Raw genomic sequence first — 19,394 nt, 5'->3', positions numbered from 1 at the left:
GAGAAAAATGTCACAGCTGAAAAGAAAAGTTCATGAAATCGCTGAAGTTCATAAATAGAATTATTTTTCTATTTGTGAGATGTTTACAAGACTGCTTAGTTGACTGTATCTCTCTTTTTCTGTACCAGTTTATTATTGTATAAGAATTGTAGTCACGTGACCTGTGCTGGTCATAGACCAAACACATACCATACCTCTTAGTTGGTTAATTTCATAGTACCAAGTTGCCTGATAAAATCTAATTAACCTACTGGTATTCATTATTTATTTATAGTCCACCTTCCTCACTTAGACTCAAGGTGAATCACACAGAGTGAATCAATACAGTCGACAGGATGGGGCATTCATTACACAGTGCAAAAGGATTAAATGATGGAAAAATTATATAGTAGGTTCCTAGTTTCAGCAAGCGATACAAACTAGTATAGAACATAGTGGGAACCTTCCTGAGCTCTCAGGTCAGGCAGGCCATTCCATAAGATAGAGGCCACAGTGCAGAAGGCTTCTATACAGGTAGTTGTTGATTTTGCCTATTTGCAGGTTGGCACCTGGGTAAGCCCTTGCTCAGATGAGCAATGCTGTTGTGGTGGAGGATGAGGTGAGATGCCAAGTAATAACTATATATTTTTTTTGAGATAAAAGACTCACTTTAGAAATCTGTCTACGGGACATTTCTTAAGGGAACTGAGCAAATGCTTCCTTGACATAGAATGGTCTTAATCACTAACATTATAACCTGGGACATTTGAAGTATAAAATTAAACCTTTTCTGTCAATAAGACTTTTATCCCCCCCCCCCCTCCGGTGCAGTCTTGCCTACTCAGGCAGTATTAGGAATTCTTCCTTTTCTTAGGAACTGGGCAAACTTTGCATGATGTTCATTATAGATGCTCTGAATAATTTGGGATTGAGTGGTATGATAGGGTTCGAATATCTGTAAGAAATCAGCTCTCTCATGTTTAAAAGAGTTACCTGACTTGAATTTGCAGGGTGATAAATCATTCTGACATGGGATTAGGGATTAGATGAACCGAATGCAGCCCAAAAATGGCCTATTCGGGCCCCTTTTAGGCTGCTGCGGGCTGATTCAGATTCTCTGATCTGAATTGATTTGCTGCTGAATATTGGTGGCAATTCGGCCCCATTATATCCTATGGGCCATTGAAGTCAATGGCGAAAACATAGGGTATATTCTGGGGGCTGGAGGGGAGGGGGTATGAGGGAGAGGGTCCAAACTCGCAGGGTAGCTGCTGGAGACTCTCCCCAAGTAACTTTCCCCCCACCATAGAGAACAATGGAGGGGATGGGGCAACCTGCTTGGGACCCCATAGAATTGGACCCCCTTGTCCAATGTTCTTGAAACGTGGTGGCTATCTTGGGGAGAGGCTCCAGCAGCTACCCTGCGGGTTTGGAGCCTCTCCCTCAAACCCCCTTCCCTCCAGGTCCCAGAATATACCCTATGTTTTCACCATTGACTTCAATGGCCCATAGGATATAATGGGGCCGAAACTGACTTTAGGCTGGCCAAAAGACTCCGGAATGGGCTGGTACTGCCGAAATTGACATGCGGGAGTCTTTCTGCCAGCCGAAATTGATTCAGCTGAATCCGAATCAGGCTGAAATTTTTTTTTTTTTTGCACACCCCTACATGAGATGGACTTGGATGGGTATGCCATTGGCGGCACTAATTGGCAACCTGCAAGAGTACTTTAGCTTGAAAATGACTGGATTGGCAAATTTGTGTATACAAATTTTGTGTGTATATTTTGTTTAAAATGGTATTTCCTGAAGTAAGTTTCTAAGAATCACATCACATTTATTCTTTTTCTTTGCAGCAGGGTATCGGTCGGCCAAGCGTATACCATGCTGTTGTTGTCATCTTTCTGGAATTCTTTGCATGGGGTCTACTCACAACTCCCATGCTCACTGTAAGTTTCCATATTTGGGGATTTTCTTGGAGTATTATGCTAATCACTACTTTCAAAATAGCATGTTTCATATTTTTCACTGATTTGAAGTTGTGTGTTAGAGATGTGATTTGTACTAAACAATGTAGAAGGCTAGATATTTGTTTTAGAGACCCTGGGACTGAACTATCAGAACTATTTTATCTGCTGTATATTTGGTAGAAGACAATTTTTACAGTGAACCATCACAGTGCAATACAAGTGGAACAATTGATAGTAACGTATCAGGAAAATGTGAGGCACCTAGGGCCTTTCCTTCCCTCTTCCAGCTGTGTCTCCCCTACCTCTTTTAGGAAGCGGTGGCACCGTCTAGAATCCAACACCATCTATGAATTGTTTCTTATTTGAACTGTTTAATTGCTGGAACTGTTTTTATCTTGATTTATTTTATTGCTGTTGTTCATGGCTCAGAGCCCTGAGCACTCAGGGTCAGAGCAATTCATAAATCGAAATTATAAATAAATAAAACTATATTTTAAAATCCTAATTTATTCAGCTTTTTGCAATTCTGTTACAGCTATGACAAAAGTGTTGTACATAAATAAAGGGAAGCCCTAGCTGTCATTGCTACAAGAAAAAGCTAACCTGTAAATGTAGCCTCACTTCCTTATTTCTGATAATTCCATTATTGCTTTAAAAACTGCATTTTGTTTAATCTTGGAGCCAGTATAGAAGGTAACTGGGGAACCCACATGGATATGTGGGAGGGCACCTCAATTCCCCTCCCCCAGCTTTTTCCCTTTTTCTCTTCCCACTCGAGGAGAACTATAGCCCAGTTGCATGGTGCTGTCTGTCTGGATAGATCCAGTTGAATGGTGGGGAAGGCACAAGGACTTGCTGGGGGAAGGGACTAATTTTTCCCTTTCCACATAGGAGAAAAGAGTAAGAGTTCAGTAGCACCTTAAAGACTAACATTTTTTTTGGTAGGGTATGAGCTTTTGTGAGTCACTGCTCATTTCTTTGGATACCTGAATCTGAAGAAGTGAGCAATGACTCACAAAGTTCATACCCTACCAAATGTTTTTTTTTTTTAAAAATAAAATAAAATAATATTTGGGTTTTTTTTAAACATAATAGGACAGACATATTAACACAAACTTAGACAACAACAAATACATGAATTGAATTTAGATTTTGTATCATAACACAGTCAAGCCAAAAAAATAGTCAGATCTTACATCATAATACCTACTAACTCCTATACCAATTTAAAGTATTCCACATTTGAGTACACTCTTCTATTAGCATTACTTATAATAACTTAACAACACATGTTTTAATTGCGTTATTTTAAAGATTTTTCACCTAGATCTTATAGATTAATTTATCTATCCAAGATCAGTGTTGTTCTCCACAATATCTCCATATCGCAAACAAAGAGAGAAGAAAGAAGAAACTATTTATTTTCCACTTTTCAACAGATCCACCATTCCAAAGTTAAACACTTTTTTACTAATATCACCCTTTAGAATTTAGAGATCATAAAACTACTTCAATCTCCCGAGACAAATCTCTTTTAACTACTCAAACCCTTGTTGAATTCTTAACTATTTAATACCTTCCCTATTATTGCCTTCCTTTTAATTATGAATAAAAATTCAAACATTCAACAAGTAACACCAAATCTTTCACATTATTATTATAACTCACCAACTCTTTCTATCTACCCTTATCCCTAACTTTTCCTGACTATCCCCTTGTATTATGGATTCAGACATTTCTAACTACACATATTTCTAACTACACATATATCAACTAACACAAAACATAACTTATCATTAACTTACACTATCTATTAACAAACATTTTCACATACTACCTCCTTAAATTCCAAGACTAAAGACACAAACATTTCAATCTAAACACCTACCAATTAACACCCAACTTAACCTATCACCACCTTACTTTGTCTATTGACTATTTCATTATAACAAGCATTTAGGGGTCATATTTTTCCAGCCAAACATATAATCACCCACATTTTACACTATTCATATAGTTTAATCTCCCTCCTATAAATCAGTAGTCTATTTTTTTTTGCAGTAACAAGTCAGCTTATACTCTATCTATTGACAAACATTTTCACACACCACCATCCTATACATTTTTCCAAAACTAAAGACACAAACATTTCAGTCTACTAGCACCAATCCTAACTTATCACCACCTTACTTTATCTATTGACTATTCCATTATAACAAGCATTTAAGGGTCAAATTTTTCCAACTAGACATATATCAGCAGCAACAAACATTTCACACTGTTCATATAGTTTAATCTATCTCCTATAAGTCAGCGGAGGACAGGAGGGCCTGGCGGGATCTTGTTCATGGGGTCGCGAAGAGTCGGACTCGACTGTGCGACTGAACAACAACAAGTCAATAGTCTGTTTTTTTGAAGTAACATGTCTGCATGTCTTCTTTCTTTAATTGTGTGGATATTTTTTTCTAGTCTCTTTCTTTGAACTTTCAACCATCTCAACTTCAGGTTTTTATTGTCCATCTTTAATTTCCTACCACAACATTTTTTCCTCCCTTTTTTTGGTTTTTCTTGACCTATAAAGAAACATCTTTGCACATTCTTTTTTAGTGTCTCTGTTTTTAAATAGAAAGGCTTTGTTGGTTTCTTTCCCTTTTATTTAATTGGTGTAGCTTGAGATTCGGGGCAACATTTCGTTTGGTAACATCCTATAGTCTCTACGTCCCTCTGGATAAACTGTCCCACATTTCCCTCTTTTCCTACTTGCAATTGTAAACTATATGTCGTTTCTGTTGAATTTACACACACTTCTTCTTTGTTTAGCATGGATTGGGACTCAGTGCACTCTTCTATTTGATCCTCTTTCTTTATTTCTAATTGTGAATTATGTGTTGTTTCTAAAAAATTTGTACAGGCTATTTCAATACCCTTCTGAATCTGTTCCCTTAAAACCTTCAGGAACTGTTTCACAAACAGATCTCCCACAAGCATATTCTCATCTATTTCCTCCTCCTCTTGTGCTGCCAACACCATTTTAATTACTCAGTTCAATTCAGTTCACTCAAGTTCTTATAATCATTCAAAATACATAGCATTTTCCTGTCCATTATCCATAATAAGTCCGTGCCAATAGAAAGAAAAAACAAGAAAAAGTTCTCCAAAGTTGCAGACACTCCAGAAAATATTCCTGCCTCTCCCAACCTGCTGCTCCTAATCATCTTCTGGCCCCTAAACCTCTCCTTTTCGAGCAGATAATTTTGGGGTAATATCGCCACCAATCTTCTCTATTTCAAAATTAGAAGTAGTTGTACTCACAAATTCGCTTCTTGGGCTTCTTCTTCTGTGTTATTACTTAAAGTTTTAAATCCAAACATGGTTAAAACAGTTGGCTGCAGCTGCGTATAGCGTGGTGTCCATGCTCCACCCCACAAGCCGCTCCTGCTTCGGGGCAATAATGGACACCCCCCCTGCATTTGCCAGCTGCGGAAGGGGCCAAAACAGAGCCCCCTGCTCCAGACCTCTCTCTGGGAGGTCTGGCGGAGCTCTCCTTGCAGCCGGGAGGCTCCAAAAGGAGCGAAAAGGGGTCGGGTGGCTCGGAGCGAACCAAAAGCTGCCCTTTGCCGTGCCGACTTCCTGTCCCTACCACATGTTTTTGTTAGTCTTTAAGGTGCTACTGGATAACTCTTTTCCACTGCTACAGACAGACTAACATGGCTACCCATCTCGATCCCTTTCCTCATACTATTTTCTCTTTCTCTCTCACACACACATGAAAATGCCTTATATTGAGTCAGAACATTGGTCCATCAAGGTCAGTATTGTCTACTCAGACTGTCAGCAGCTCTCTAGGGTGTTGAGGTCTTCTGCATCACCACCTATGTGTTCCTTTTAACTGGTGAAGCTGGGACTTGAACCTGGGACCTTTTGCATGCAAAGCAGAGGCTCTTCCACTGAGCCACAGCCCCCCCCCCCACATGACAACTCCCATATTCTCACCTTTCCCTGCTTCCTGCTCTCCTTCCCATCCACCAATACAACTTTTATTTCTCCTCCATTTTCAGCTATATGCCTTATTTCATTTATACCCCACCTTTCTCCACAGTGGGAACTCAAAGCAGCTTACATCATTTGCTTCTTCCCCATTTATCCTTATAGCAACTTTGTAAGGTATGTTAGGCCGAGGAAGTCACAAAGTCACTCAGGGAGTTTTTACAGAAGATTAAGGATTTGAGCACGGGTCTTCCATCCTAGTCTGAAACTAGGGATGGGCATGAACCGGGAAAATTGAGGTTCATGAAGGTTTATGGGGTCTCACAAACCAACATGAACTTTTCAGTTTAATGAACCAGTTCGTGATGTGGCATGATTTGCAAAAGCCATTTAAGGGGTTCCCTTTAAATGGCTTTTGTAAATGTTGCGGCTAGCAAGTTAACTCAGAAGACATTTTTGAGTTCACTTGCCAGTTGCATGGCAGTGGCACAGCTTGCAAAACCATTGAAAGGGTTTCCTTTAAATGGTTTTTGCAAGCCGTTTTGCAGCTGCCATGGTAGCATGACTCACAAGTGAACTCAGAAGGCATTATCTTCTCCAAGCCCCACCACTCGTGCCAGCATGTCTGCTGTCACGAACCACATGAACCTCCCAGAGCCACGAACCACTTGAACCTCCCAGAACCATGAACTGTGCCTGGTTCATAATGAACTCAGGTTTGTGAGCTGGTTTGTGCCCATCCCTATCTAAAATTCTAATCACTGTCTTCCGGTTTGTGGGTTGGTGATGGTGGTCACTCTCCCCAACATCTGGGGAGGCGACTAGCACACCAGCCGCAAGGAGGGGTGCTACCTCATGTGGCACCCCCACGGAGCCCTTGCGATGGGTTCCAGGCCAGAGGGCTTTTGAGGGTTAGCCTCTTCGACGGATTGATGCCGGAGAATAGAGGTTTCCCTCTGCCCTGGTGGTCCTGCCGTTGAGTGACCTGCAGGTATAAGCTAATTTGACCGGGGCAAGCACAGGAGATCGAGCGGAACAACGATGAAGAAAGCGAGGTCAGAATATGACCATCAATGAACGTGAGTTCAAAATAAACTGACTATTTTGCTAAAACAGAGTACCCTCCCCCCCGGTCGGAAAAGCGACGCCTCCTAAGCGCATGAACGGACTAATGTAGCGAAGGGGGAAGGGGGAAAATAAATAGCGAGTTTTTTCTGAGAGACTTACTTGAGTACCGATAGTGAAACGACGAGTCTTTCGAGCCCTGGCATAGCAGTTCGAAAGTGTAAACAAAGTGGAACATGGCGGCTTCCCGAGGAAAGTTAAAACCGAAACCAGGCAGTCAGAGCCCAAGACCAGAAGAGGGAGCAGACATCATGAAGTTGCTAGCGGATATGCTGAAGCCGGTAATGGAGCAACTCGGTGGTATTAACCAGCAACTGGCCACACTAAACCAAAACTTCGCTCTGCAGCAACGTCAGCTGGCAGAAATGGAAAAGAAAGTGGAGCATGTAACTGTGAAAATTACAGAGATGGATACCGCAAATAAGAAGATGAAGAAAAGAGTGACGGATGTGGAAACAACACAAAAACTTACAGCTTCAAATGGAAAAAGCTAACATGACTCTCAGATTTCAGGGGGTGCCTGGAATTGAAAAAGAAGATTTGAAGAAGACTGTGGGAGAGATCATCGCTCCAGTAACAGGTATATCAGCGGATGAAATAGTAAAAGACATGGAGACTGCCTATCAGGCATTCTCCAATTATATTAAAAAAAAATAACCTGCCTGGAGAGATTGTGGTGAGATTCGCAAGAAGACAGACCAGAGATGCTGTATTAAAGGCAACTTCGGCAAATCCACTGAAAATTGGGAATACATTCATAAATACTTTAAAAGATATTCCATTTGAAATTCGTCAAAAGAGGAAAGGCTACAAGGAACTGATCTCATTTCTTCAAACTAATGGAATTCAGTACAGGTGGGCGATTCCTGAAGGTGTAATTTTTTAAGTCAACGATAAGAGAGAAGATTGACTCCATCTTTAAAGCTAAGGAATTTTTGAGACGTCAGTTTGGGCCGGAGGAAGAACTTAAAGATGAAGAAACCAAGTCAAGTGACTCTGCTACTTTGGGAATGGACAATGACTCTGTGGGAGAAGTGGGTGCGGGAGCGGGAGCAACGAAAACTGTGTATGACTTTAGGGATAGAAAACTGAAATAAGGGCAGAAGGACTCTGTAAATTGCTCTTTGAATTAAAGAAGATGCTCAAGAAGTACTCTCACAAAGATTAACTCACTAATATAGAACCTGTGTTAAACAAGAACTTCACAAGTATATTGTATCACTAACATGGAAGGGATCTCCTACTCTTGGGTTTTTAGTTAGTGTGGGTATCTTTCCTTTATCCTTAGTTGTAGTCCCCCCTCCTATATTTTTCGTTGTAGTTAATAGTCTTATGGGAAAAAAAAATACCCTCTCAGGGGTTTAAAAATAAATAAATAAAAATAAAACTCTAATCACTGTGCCACACTGGCTTTTATAGAGTGACTGTTGTTGAACAGTAGCTAGCAGCCGGACCTGTGCGTATCATGAGGTAGCAAATTGTCTGGTGGTTTCTGCCTGGCCTGGCTCCTATGAGTTTTCCCCTCAAAGGCCAAAACAGCCCTGGAAATGGTCTTTCCCCATCCCCCTGCCTTTTAATGACAGAAACCTAGGCTTGAAGGCTGGCAGTGCTGTTGTGGTTGCCTAGCAATTGACCACTGAGAGCATTCATTTCTTAAAGCTACAGGCACTGCTTCTATTGTTTTGGGTTTTTTTAAAAACTCCCAGTGTATTTTTAGATTTCAGATTTTTCTGGGCCATTTTTCAGGTTTGTAAACTCAATCAGATAATGTTTTTCACTGTACCTTTGTATCTAGACTCCAATTGGCTCTTCTCTTTAACACACCTTCCCACCTTCTGACCTGGATATGACAGATGGATATTCATTCTTATTTGTATCTGATGAAGTGAGCTTTGACACTGGGAAGTTGTGTTGGTCTTTAAGGTGCTGATAAGACTCAAATTGTATTATAAATATTTGTTCTGTTTCTCTTTTGATATTGGTATACGTTGGACTGGACTAAAAGTATTTGTCGCTTTCATCCAGCTTGTAAGTCTTTACTCCTCCTCCCACTTGTTAACATTTTTGTAGTAGGCTTATAACCTTATGCTTATTAAAGGAGGATTTTTAAAAGAGGTTAATGTACAGAATAGAACTTGAGCCTTATTTTTCTCTTTCAGAATTAGCATTACATTTCTTTTATCACTGCATTAAAACATCTCCAGTTTTAAGTGACTGTCTTTTGGATTCTGTACACTGGTAAAGTCTTGTAACATTTAAACTACAAGTGTGAGGTGTGCATACATAAGGCTTGGTTCCAAAGAACACTGTGCACATATCATGGTCTCTCAGATTCCCTGTTCTGGTATCACTTCCTTGTGCTGATAAGAGTCTTTTTTTGAAGGTCAGTTGTTTGGTAGGAGGGACTTATAAGATGCTTTGTAGGTCTCTGGTTAGTATAGAAGCCCCTTGTGCTCATCGAAGTTTCTTATACAGTGTTTTGGGTCTTGTTCTGTTGTTTTCAAAGGCTAGACTTCCTCATAATAAAATCCTTTTATGTAATGAACATTCTGCAGTCATCTTTGGGCAGCCCTGCTGACTCTTAAGGCTTGTTTAATTAGATATAAATAGTTGAACGATAGTTTTTCGAGACTTGACCATGGAGATGAGCTTCAGGTTGCTTTTTTAACATGTGCATTGTTTTTATCTTGTTGATGGACTCTCAGACCATTTTTGTGTCTTTCACAATTCTTATTTCTTTGTTAGCCACCTTGAGTCTGAGCAGATAAAGCAGGATTAAAATAGCTTGGAAATTAGTTTAATAAATTTAATCTTGCTCAGATTTTTATGAGCCTGCTACTTTTTACTTTCGAGTCATCCAGTGGCTTCTATCATATATTTAAAGATTTAGAAATGTGTGTAAAATGTATTTAAACAGTAAAGTTCTTTTGTTTATTGAACAGAGAAAGAACTATTGTGTGACAAATGTTAGAGCTGCTGACAAAAAGTCCTTTTAGCAGTTGTTGAAAATGCTGTTGGTTGACCTCTGATATTTTATGTGTAAGGGAATTGTCTAATTTAGACACATTCAATTATTGAGAGTTCTTTTATAAAAGTACTCAGAAATTTTGGGTGCTATGTATTCTTTAGTTTTTGCAATTGTTAAATATGGGTCTTTGAATGAAGGTTTGAATAACAAATATTTCTCTTTAGGTCTTACGAGAAACGTTTCCTCAGCATACTTTTCTAATGAATGGCCTCATTCAAGGAGTTAAGGTAAGAATCTTTTAAGTAGGCTGGTGAGGGTAATTGCTTTTACTTTTTACTGGTTCAAGAACCATAATAGACAGAGTAGCACAATGCATATGAAATGATAGTGGTGTCTGACATATTTTACATGACATAAACAGCATCAAAGGTGCAAGCTTGGAATATAGCATTATGGTACTAGTATTGACAGATTTTTGTAACAAAGAGAAACTCATGCACTAATGTGACATGTTCCCCCCAAGTGCTGTTCATTCCCTTGTATATGGCCACCTAGAATGCTTGGGGGGCTTCATTAAAACCCTGCACTGAAGAAGCTGTCAATAGATTGGAAAAAAGATTCCATGAAAGTATTCCTAAAATGCTTTGGGAAAGAGATGGTGTAGTAAGATCACATTCATAAGCAAATTGCTACTATGAAGCAGTCAGTTTGTTGGAATAACTTCTGTTTGAGCTGGTAATTAAATGGGTGTAAAGTGGGTACTAGAAATCACCAATGCATCAAATATAACAGTTGAAATAAACTGTATAAATTAAGAACCAGCACTGTTTTTACAAATATGTAAACTAATTTATGGTGATTTGAAGTTGGACAGAACAGTGATCCTTTCCTAAATTTTTTTGTGGGACTGTTAATGATGGCAGAATTTTTATCTTCTCTGTTGGCTGTGTGTATTTTTTATATTACAACCTGTACAAAAGGCTCTTGCTGGTCATCATAAATACTTGAAACATTTAGTATAAAGGAACAAAAAGGAACAGGGTTACTGTTTTCTATTGAGATGTATTCTGTATTTTGTGGAAGGATGAAGTTAAAAAATGGACTGAGGACAAAGCTTTGGTTGAGAATTTAATTTTGCTGGTGTCATACTTTCTATACTTACCTCTCCCACAAAATGAAAGTTATTTCAGGTTTTGAAGTTGCATATTTTTATGATGGGAAATTCATGGAAATCTCAAGTGGCAGAAGGTTTCAGCTGATAGGCAACTTGATCTTCTAGGATTCATATGATTCCAAGCCAAGCAAATAAGTTTGTGCTATATATTATGTCAAAAGTAGGGAAAAGGGTTACAATTGTATGCATGATTTCTCTTCATGCCAGTATAATTGCACTTATTTTGAGTCTAAAGGTCATCTTCTGGTTCCTTGACTGTCAGAATCTCTGCATTGGCAGAGAAAAATCCAGCTCACTTGGGAAGTAGGGCTTTGCAGCAGTTGGTACTGTTTAATTGACATTTCATATCTGATTCCTTGCCTTGATATCTTTAATGATGCCACCATAATTGCTTTCATTTAGGTGCTAAAAACACTGGGGAGCAGTATTGTTGGTACTTTAGACCTAGGTTCAGTGGAAATACTATACTTGTGTGCTTCCCCCCCCTCTTTTGAATCCAACAGAAGATCTCTACCAATGAGAGGAGGGTGACTCCTCCCCAGGTTGTTGTTGGGAGGGGGTCTCTTACCTCTAGGGGCAGCATTTTGGCCTGTGGTGGGAGGTGAGGAAGTCTTGCTCCATGGATGGAAATCCTGTCCATCCTCAGAAATTCGAGCCTGGTTGGAGCTATGGAATTACTGTCTTCAGAGTAATTGATTAGGGATGGGCACGAACTGAATTTGTGACAAACCTTGCTGGTTCGTGCATTTGCGAGCTGCAATGGCTCGTTCGGTTAGTAAGAGGGTTCATGGCAGTGCAACGTGAGTGAGCTCAGAAGGTATTTAAATGCCTTCTGTCAACTCACTTGTGTTATTCCGCTGTGGGGGAATGACTCATGTAAGTAAACTCAGAAGGCATTTAAATGCGATGGGTGGGCTGTCAGAAGGCATTTAAAAGCCTTCTGAGCTCACTTGCGCAAGCTGTTGCAGTTTCTGGGGGGGGGGAGTGAAAGGCATCGCTAAACTGGGGATTTTTATCTTCCCTCAGCAATGCGTTTTGCTCCCCACCATGGAAGCAGGGGAAGGAGTGAATGGAGTGCTTTTTGCTCCCCCTCCCCTCGTGGAAGCTGTACGAACCTCACAATCTGAACTTGTTCATTACATGGAAAAGTGTGTGAGACCCCACGAAACACCACAAACCTCCATTTTCCTGATTCATGCCCATGCCTATAATTTACTGTTAACCAGCAATAAATAATCATTAAGCTTATTTTCATATTATTCTAGTCTAAACGTTCAACTGCCTTCCTGCCAATAGTTCTTTATTTTTTACTAAAGAAAAATGTTTGCAAATGTGAATTTCTTCTGTGTCCTGCAATCCCATTTTGTAGACTTACAAAGACACACCCTTCAGACTCAAGCCATTTTCTTTGTTGAGTGAAATAAAACAATTGGAATTGTCCTTCAAAAGAATTCTAAAATAAAGTTTCTGCTTTGAGCCTTACAAAAGGGAAGCAAGCAGTTGAGCACATTTATAGTTGGAAGTCTTTAAAATGCTCCTAGTAAGTCCTCAGAAACTTTAGAGCTAATCATCAGTGTGATACTGCAAAATTGAAATGAGCTGTGAATGCAGAGGGTGAATGCATTGTGTCTGCTGTAATGTAATTTGCAGTGCGTAGTTATTTGCCTGAAGAATATACTGAGGGCTGAGAACATGTAAATACTATGTTCAGGATAAATTAAAAACAAATTCTGAATTTGATTACTTGATCACCATGAACATTAGGAGGTTTGGCAAAAGTGAGAATATTATGGAAGGTGAGGTATGAGGGATTGTGCAGCTCTATAATGAAATTGGGGTTTGCTTCTGAAGTCTCTCTGTCTCTCTCTCTCTCTCTCTCTCTGTGTGTGTGTGTATGGGACTGTAAAGGGCTTTTTGAAGAAGAGGAGGAGTTATACCCCTCCCTTCACTTGGAGTCTCAGAGCGGCTTACAATCTCCTTTCCTTCCTCTCCCCACAACAGACACCCTGTGAGGTAGGTGGGGCTGAGAGAGCTCTGAGAGAACTACTCTTGAGAGAACAGCTCTAAGAGAACTGTGACTGACCCATGGTCACCCAGCTGGCTTTATATGGAAGAGTGGGGAATCAAACCCGGTTCTCTAGGTTAGAGTCTGCTGCTCTTAACCACTACACTGAACTGGCTCTCAAACTGGGTTTTTGGTACATGTAGCACATGCTGAGCAATTAGAAGTACTGATGGGCTTGAGGCTCTTGTTCCTCTTACATGAATTCATGTAAAAGAAGTGACAAGTAATTATCACTAGCAAAGAAAATGAATATGGAATAATGTATCTTCAGTATCAACTTGTGAATGGTATTAATGATTTGCTGGCCTCTTGCACTAAAGGAATTCCTTTGACCAGTTTAAAGTTATTGTACAGGCACTGTAGGAAGCTTGAGACTGGTATTAGGCTACTTATCTAAGAGTTACATTCGTTTCCTGCTTGACAATAATCTGGTATTGCAGCAATGTGGAACAGATTTGTCATACTTTATGCTTAAGAAGTCTAACAATCTCTCTCATGCCCCCTGTGCTTTAGAGTATAAGCAAGACAAGTGGCTGCTTTGTTTCCAGGGAGCATTTAGGTTGTTATCCTCTACTGCATGTTGACGGTCACCAGTTTCACATTGGAAGGAAATAATACTCTTGATTGTCAAAGAGAATATAAAACAACTGTAGCTGTATTCTCAGTGATGAGGGGTTAAGAAGAAGTTTGGAAAATGTAAAGAATAGATACAGAGTTATTTCATTAAAAGTGGAAAATGACATGCCCTAATCCCTAGTTCTTATGAAAGAACAGAGACTTCAGAAAGTAAAACACTGGTTGCATCTGGTGTGCAAAATTTCAACTCCCTCATACTTTTGAACATGGATCTAGTGAATGGTGCCTGCAGGTATTGGGACTATTCAGGGAAAGAAGGGAAGATCCATTACTCTATGGTTCTTGCTTGTTTTGATGGATTTGTGATACTTGAAGGATTCCGTGGTGTCATGTAGCCTTGCCAAAGCACTGCACTCACCTATCCAGCCCTTCTTCATATTCCCCCATCTTCAGAAGGGAAGCTATCATGAAGCACAGGGCCTCTTCAGTGGAATGCCCTCTCCTTGTCTCAGCACTATAGTTGAATATCTTTCAGCACCAGACCAATGCTTTATTTCAGCTGACTTTTAGTTGGTTGGTAGTTCCACTTTCCATTATAATTATTTCCTTTCTTATGGTTGTAATAGGGCTGTTTGCTTTGATTAATTTACTGTGGGTTACTTTATAGTTGTAATTGTTTTCTTGTATTGTAAACTACCACATGCACTTTCCTGGGAAGAGGTGATACATATGGAAATTTTTATAAAATATACTCAAGGACTCCCATAATGCAGCTGCATCCAAGAAAATGGCATGTGCCCTTCCCCCACCTGTAGGTACTTGGCAGCAGGAAGCAATAATCAGAATTGCTCAACATCTCATTTAATTTTATAAAATAAATTTGAAGCATAGTAGGGATTGTGCAGGGAGTTGAGCATCAGTTTCCTTTTAAAACGATGTGATAGGAAAATGTGAGTAAATAGGATTAACTGGGTAGTGCTAAATAGATTTTCAGTTTTGGCTCTTTTTTTGCCAAAATTTAACCATGGACTATCTTATTGTCTTTACCCAAGACTAGTGAAATGAGGTGACTGAAAAGCTTTGCTTCAGATATTGCAGAACACTGTTTTTCATATTTTGCTCCCTTTTGAACCAGATGTGAAAGTCAAGCTGGGGATTGTAGTTGGAACACTGAGTGGGTATTATGTACATGTACCCCAGCTTTAACAATGTTGATGTCTCTGTTTTCAATAGAGATTATGAATTGTATAGCTTGGTCCCCTAGAAAGTAAGTGTAGTAACTGAGCTTTTCCTCTGAATGCAGAAAGTTCCCCTGAACACTGCCTCGAACTTTCATTGTTATGTTTCAGGGTTTAGGGGAGTAGTTGTATGGTATTGTATTTTGCATTTTTTTTATTGCACTGGGGAAATGGTGTGGAGGATCAAGTTGGTATTTGAGCTTTTGAGACTTAAGGTCCTTTTGCAAATAATGCACTTTTATGTTCCCTTTGCAATTTGATTTTATTGTGTCAAATGGGAAAATCCACTTGCAGACAATTGCTCAAGTGCATTATTCAGTGTGTGTGAAAGCAACCTTAGAATTGTGACTTGACTGTGTAACAAACTTTAATTTCAGCTCCAATATCCCAATGTCCATTAGCATTGTATTACAAATATCAAAACAAATGCTAGATGGGCAAACTAAGATGGAAGCCTCACCGAATCGTTTAAGCAAACAGTTTCATAAGTGGCAACTTCTGGACTTTAGACAGAATTCAGACCAATTACAGTTATTTCCTGTCCCTGGAACAGTGGAGGTTGCCATGTTCTGGCACTGCAAGTGACAGTTACTGCATAACTTTCCAATTGGCCACACACTTTCCAGTTCTACCCAAGTATAGATGGGGTGGTGGTTGAAGGAAGAAGTGAGAGTGTTTGTATAGCTGTTCAGAAACCATACCTGCAACTCCTCTTCTTCAGTTTAATAATTCCTGAGCATGAAGCCATCTGGAAATGTACCTGGGTGCTGGTTCTGCTTATTCTACCTTAATTCTTGGTGGTAGGGTAGGAAATTCTCGTTTCCTACAGAAGCCAGGCAGTTTGATCAGAATGATCCAAATCATTTGCTATTATACTGATTTCTTGAGTATAAATAAATTAGATTAAATGAGTTTAAGAATATTTAGCCATTGTGGTCTTTTCCTGTTTTGATGTTAAAGAATGCTGCTTCTACATGAAATAAATTTGTGCCTCACTTTACTGTGAGACAGATACTCTAATGTGATGAATAATTTACCTACTTCTTCAGTGCATTTTGCTTTTGCCACTGCCATCAGAAAGAGTCTTCCTTTATTGTCCCAGTGTTTAGCAAGATTTCAAAGGAACTGTTCTCGCATTGGGTAAAATATCACTAGCTGGCATACTCTGTTGTGTACACATTGATTAAAAAACAATTTTTCTTTAATCTGTTTCCCCCCCCTGCCTTCAGTAAATGTAATATAGACAATCGTTACTTTGCTGTTTGAATTAAATGATACAATACAGACATGAAATGGAATTAGATGTCCTAAAGTAATTTCTCTTTCTTCCTTAGGGGTTTTTATCTTTCATGAGTGCTCCACTGATAGGTGCTCTCTCTGATGTCTGGGGAAGAAAGTCTTTCCTCCTGGTTACAGTTTTCTTCACATGTGTTCCAATTCCATTAATGAAGATAAGTCCATGGTAAGTGGCACAAATGATGGTTGGGGGAGATGCGTTGAGGGAACTAGAAGACCAGTCTTGTACGGAAAGATAATAGATGAAAAGAAACTGATTTATCTCACAGCAGAATTCAGTTACTGCTCCTTTGAACACGTCTGTTCAGGATTTTTATGTTACTCTTGTTTTTAAATTGTGATTTGTAAGCCACCTTTAGTCATGAGGCAAGGCAAGAAACAAGTCTTCAGAGTAATTTGTTGTTTTAGTTGGAATGTTCAAACTTGAATATTTAATTTCTGGCATTTTCTTACATAGTCTTATAATAAGTTTGTTGCATAGTTGTTTTACATGTTCCAAGATGTCTCTTAATTTTACAGGTGGTATTTCGCTATGATTTCTGTATCTGGGATTTTTTCTGTTACATTCTCTGTGATATTTGCTTATGTAGCTGACATAACACAGGAACATGAGAGAAGCACTGCTTATGGACTGGTAAGACACATTCTTAAAATACTCTTGTTACAGAAACGTAGGTCTATCTTGACTCCTCTGATAACTGTGGTGGTATGCTACAGTGCTCATTGGTAATTCCTGTTTTTATTTTTTATGCATTTCTATGTTGTTTTCCTCCCATAGGACCCAAAACGTCTTAAAGAAACTTCCAACATTAAAGAGCAGTATCTAAATAATCAACACATAACATGAGTCCTGAGCAGTCATGCTTCGCTATGTTGGCTTTGCCGGACCCCAAGCCTACCTGTAGGCAGGCAGCTGAGATGATGCACAGCTTGCAAGATGTTCTCACAGCAATTCCCTTTCCCTGCTCCAAGAGCCTCTGCTTAAAAATTGTAGTTATTAAAAATAAATAAATGCAGCTTTTTCTTGTTTAATTGTAATGAAGCACATATTGTGCTTCAAGGCTGAGCATATTCACCTGTTGCAACTATGGTAACTTCAGGAGCAGCTTATCGGTTTATGCATTAAAGCGGAGGAACTAGGTACCTACTTTGTTCCTAGGCTCACAGCCAAGAAACTGGATCTTGCAAAGGTAGAAGGTTGGGCAGTCATTACAGGGTATCTTCTGTTGAGATGTAGAGCAGAACCAACTGACCTATTGAATACTTTGAAACTCTTATTCCTTAGGTGAGGGGAGGGAGGAATTTAGCTTATAAGCCAAGACATTCTTCTCTTCGAACCTGGCAACTGCATTGCTGGGAGGACTAATAAATAAACTTAGAGAAGATGACAGCTGGCTAACCTGATACGTATACTGTGTGTTTCTTTAGGCTTAGTGTTTTGATTGCTGTACAAAAGGAACTAATCAGATTTATTGTAGTACATATGGTATAATAGGCCACAAATGCAGTCAAAACCCCTGAGATTGTGAGGCGGACTTCATTAGTGAACACTTGGTTCTGAGAAATTATATAAGATGCATTTCAAGGCTTGTAAAATTAAGTTGCACAAGAGAACATCTATAAAGCTGAACTGTAATGGAATTGCCCCACATTGAGCCAATAGCAAGGCATTATGCCAGCTGGCTTAGTCATAATCTTATCTACTTGGATTCCTAGCCTCTGTATGGCTAGTGACCATTTTGTGAGATGCCTTATCCCTCCCCGAGAAGCCAGCCATGCAAGGGTTATGCCTATCATTTAGCATGTAGAATTGATACATAGATTCTACTTAGCATCCAGAGATGATGTTTATGGTTTTAGAATATCCATGCTTCTCTTCCTGAATAGCTGTTGGAATAAGAAGGGTGAGTTTCCATAGGTTGTCCTAGGCAGTGCATGTGATAAGTTGCTTATTATTGGCCAAGCTTCCCTTTCAGAGTGCAGTGACTGATTCAGTAGGAGGGTGATCTGTCAAAATTCCTCTAGGATGGCAAGTTCACAGTGATGGGAGCAACTGATTGTATATGAAAAGTGTGAAAAGGAGTACTGAAGGATGATAGGGAAATGGCTGAGAAGCTAAATGCATTTTTTGCCTCTGTCTTCACTGTGAAAGATGAGAAGTGCTTGCCCACTCCAGAACCACTGATTTCGGGAGCGGTGTTGAAAGACCTGAGTCAGATTGAGGTGACTAGAGAGGAGGTCCTACGACTGATAGACAACTTAAAAACTGATAAATCACCAGGCCCGGATGGCATACACCCGAGAGTTCTGAAAGAACTCAGATGTGAACATGTTGTACATATTAGATTCCATGTCAGAAATGAAGTCAAATGAGGAGGAAGATCTATGTTTTATTTCAATTAATAGAAAAACAATTGGACCAAATAGTCCATCCAAAATTGACTACTTTTTTCTCAGCATATTTATTTTAACTTTATTTAACTTTCGGCCTATATACCACTCAAACCCTTTTTTGCAAGGGTCTCTGAGCGGTTTACATATGATTATATTTCCTGTCTAGGGCCACATTAACAGGGGAGGTGACTACCTACCAGCACCCAAGTAGCAGAGCGGCTCTTTGTTGTTGTTGTATTCCGGCAGGCTTCGGGTATAGATGTTGTTCCGGCGTTCTCTTCTCTGGCGCCTTGGAGCTGGTAGTTCAGCGGCTTCTTTCCGGCGGCTTCCCCCTAGAGCGCAGCCACGCGCTGGCCGCAGCCTTGGCTTTGTCCGAACTGGGTCCGCCACGCTGCGCTGCACGTCACCGCACCTTCGTAGCTCCGCCTCCATCCAGGTTCCGCATGCTCACTGGGTCGCCAGGCTGTCCCGCTGTTGCTGTTTGCCGTTGCCGCCATTACTGCCGTTGCCACCTGCTACATGCCTCCCAACAAGGAGGAGGGTGCCCCCTGCCACCTAGGACAGGTACCCACTTTGTCTACTCGCAAGTATGCTTTAATGTCTGAATTCGCAAGGGTATTTT

At 39.9% G+C, this 19,394-nt stretch overlaps 1 protein-coding gene across 1 annotated transcript in view; it reads left to right on the top strand.

Moving 5' to 3' along the window:
- Positions 1 to 19,394, top strand: part of LOC107108629 (hippocampus abundant transcript-like protein 1) — a 56,347-nt gene that overhangs the window by 12,605 nt on the left and 24,348 nt on the right. The window contains exons 2-5 of the mRNA XM_015409099.1: positions 1,836 to 1,928; positions 10,254 to 10,316; positions 16,417 to 16,544; positions 16,898 to 17,012. Coding sequence (XP_015264585.1) covers positions 1,836 to 1,928; positions 10,254 to 10,316; positions 16,417 to 16,544; positions 16,898 to 17,012 — 399 coding nt within the window. The remainder of the gene's footprint in view (positions 1 to 1,835; positions 1,929 to 10,253; positions 10,317 to 16,416; positions 16,545 to 16,897; positions 17,013 to 19,394) is intronic.

The sequence above is a fragment of the Gekko japonicus genome, unplaced genomic scaffold (assembly GCF_001447785.1).
Source record: "Gekko japonicus isolate JY-2015 unplaced genomic scaffold, Gekko_japonicus_V1.1 scaffold71, whole genome shotgun sequence".
NCBI lineage: Eukaryota > Metazoa > Chordata > Lepidosauria > Squamata > Gekkonidae > Gekko > Gekko japonicus.
Note: the sequence above shows the minus strand (reverse complement) of the source record. Positions and strands in the feature narration are given on the sequence as shown.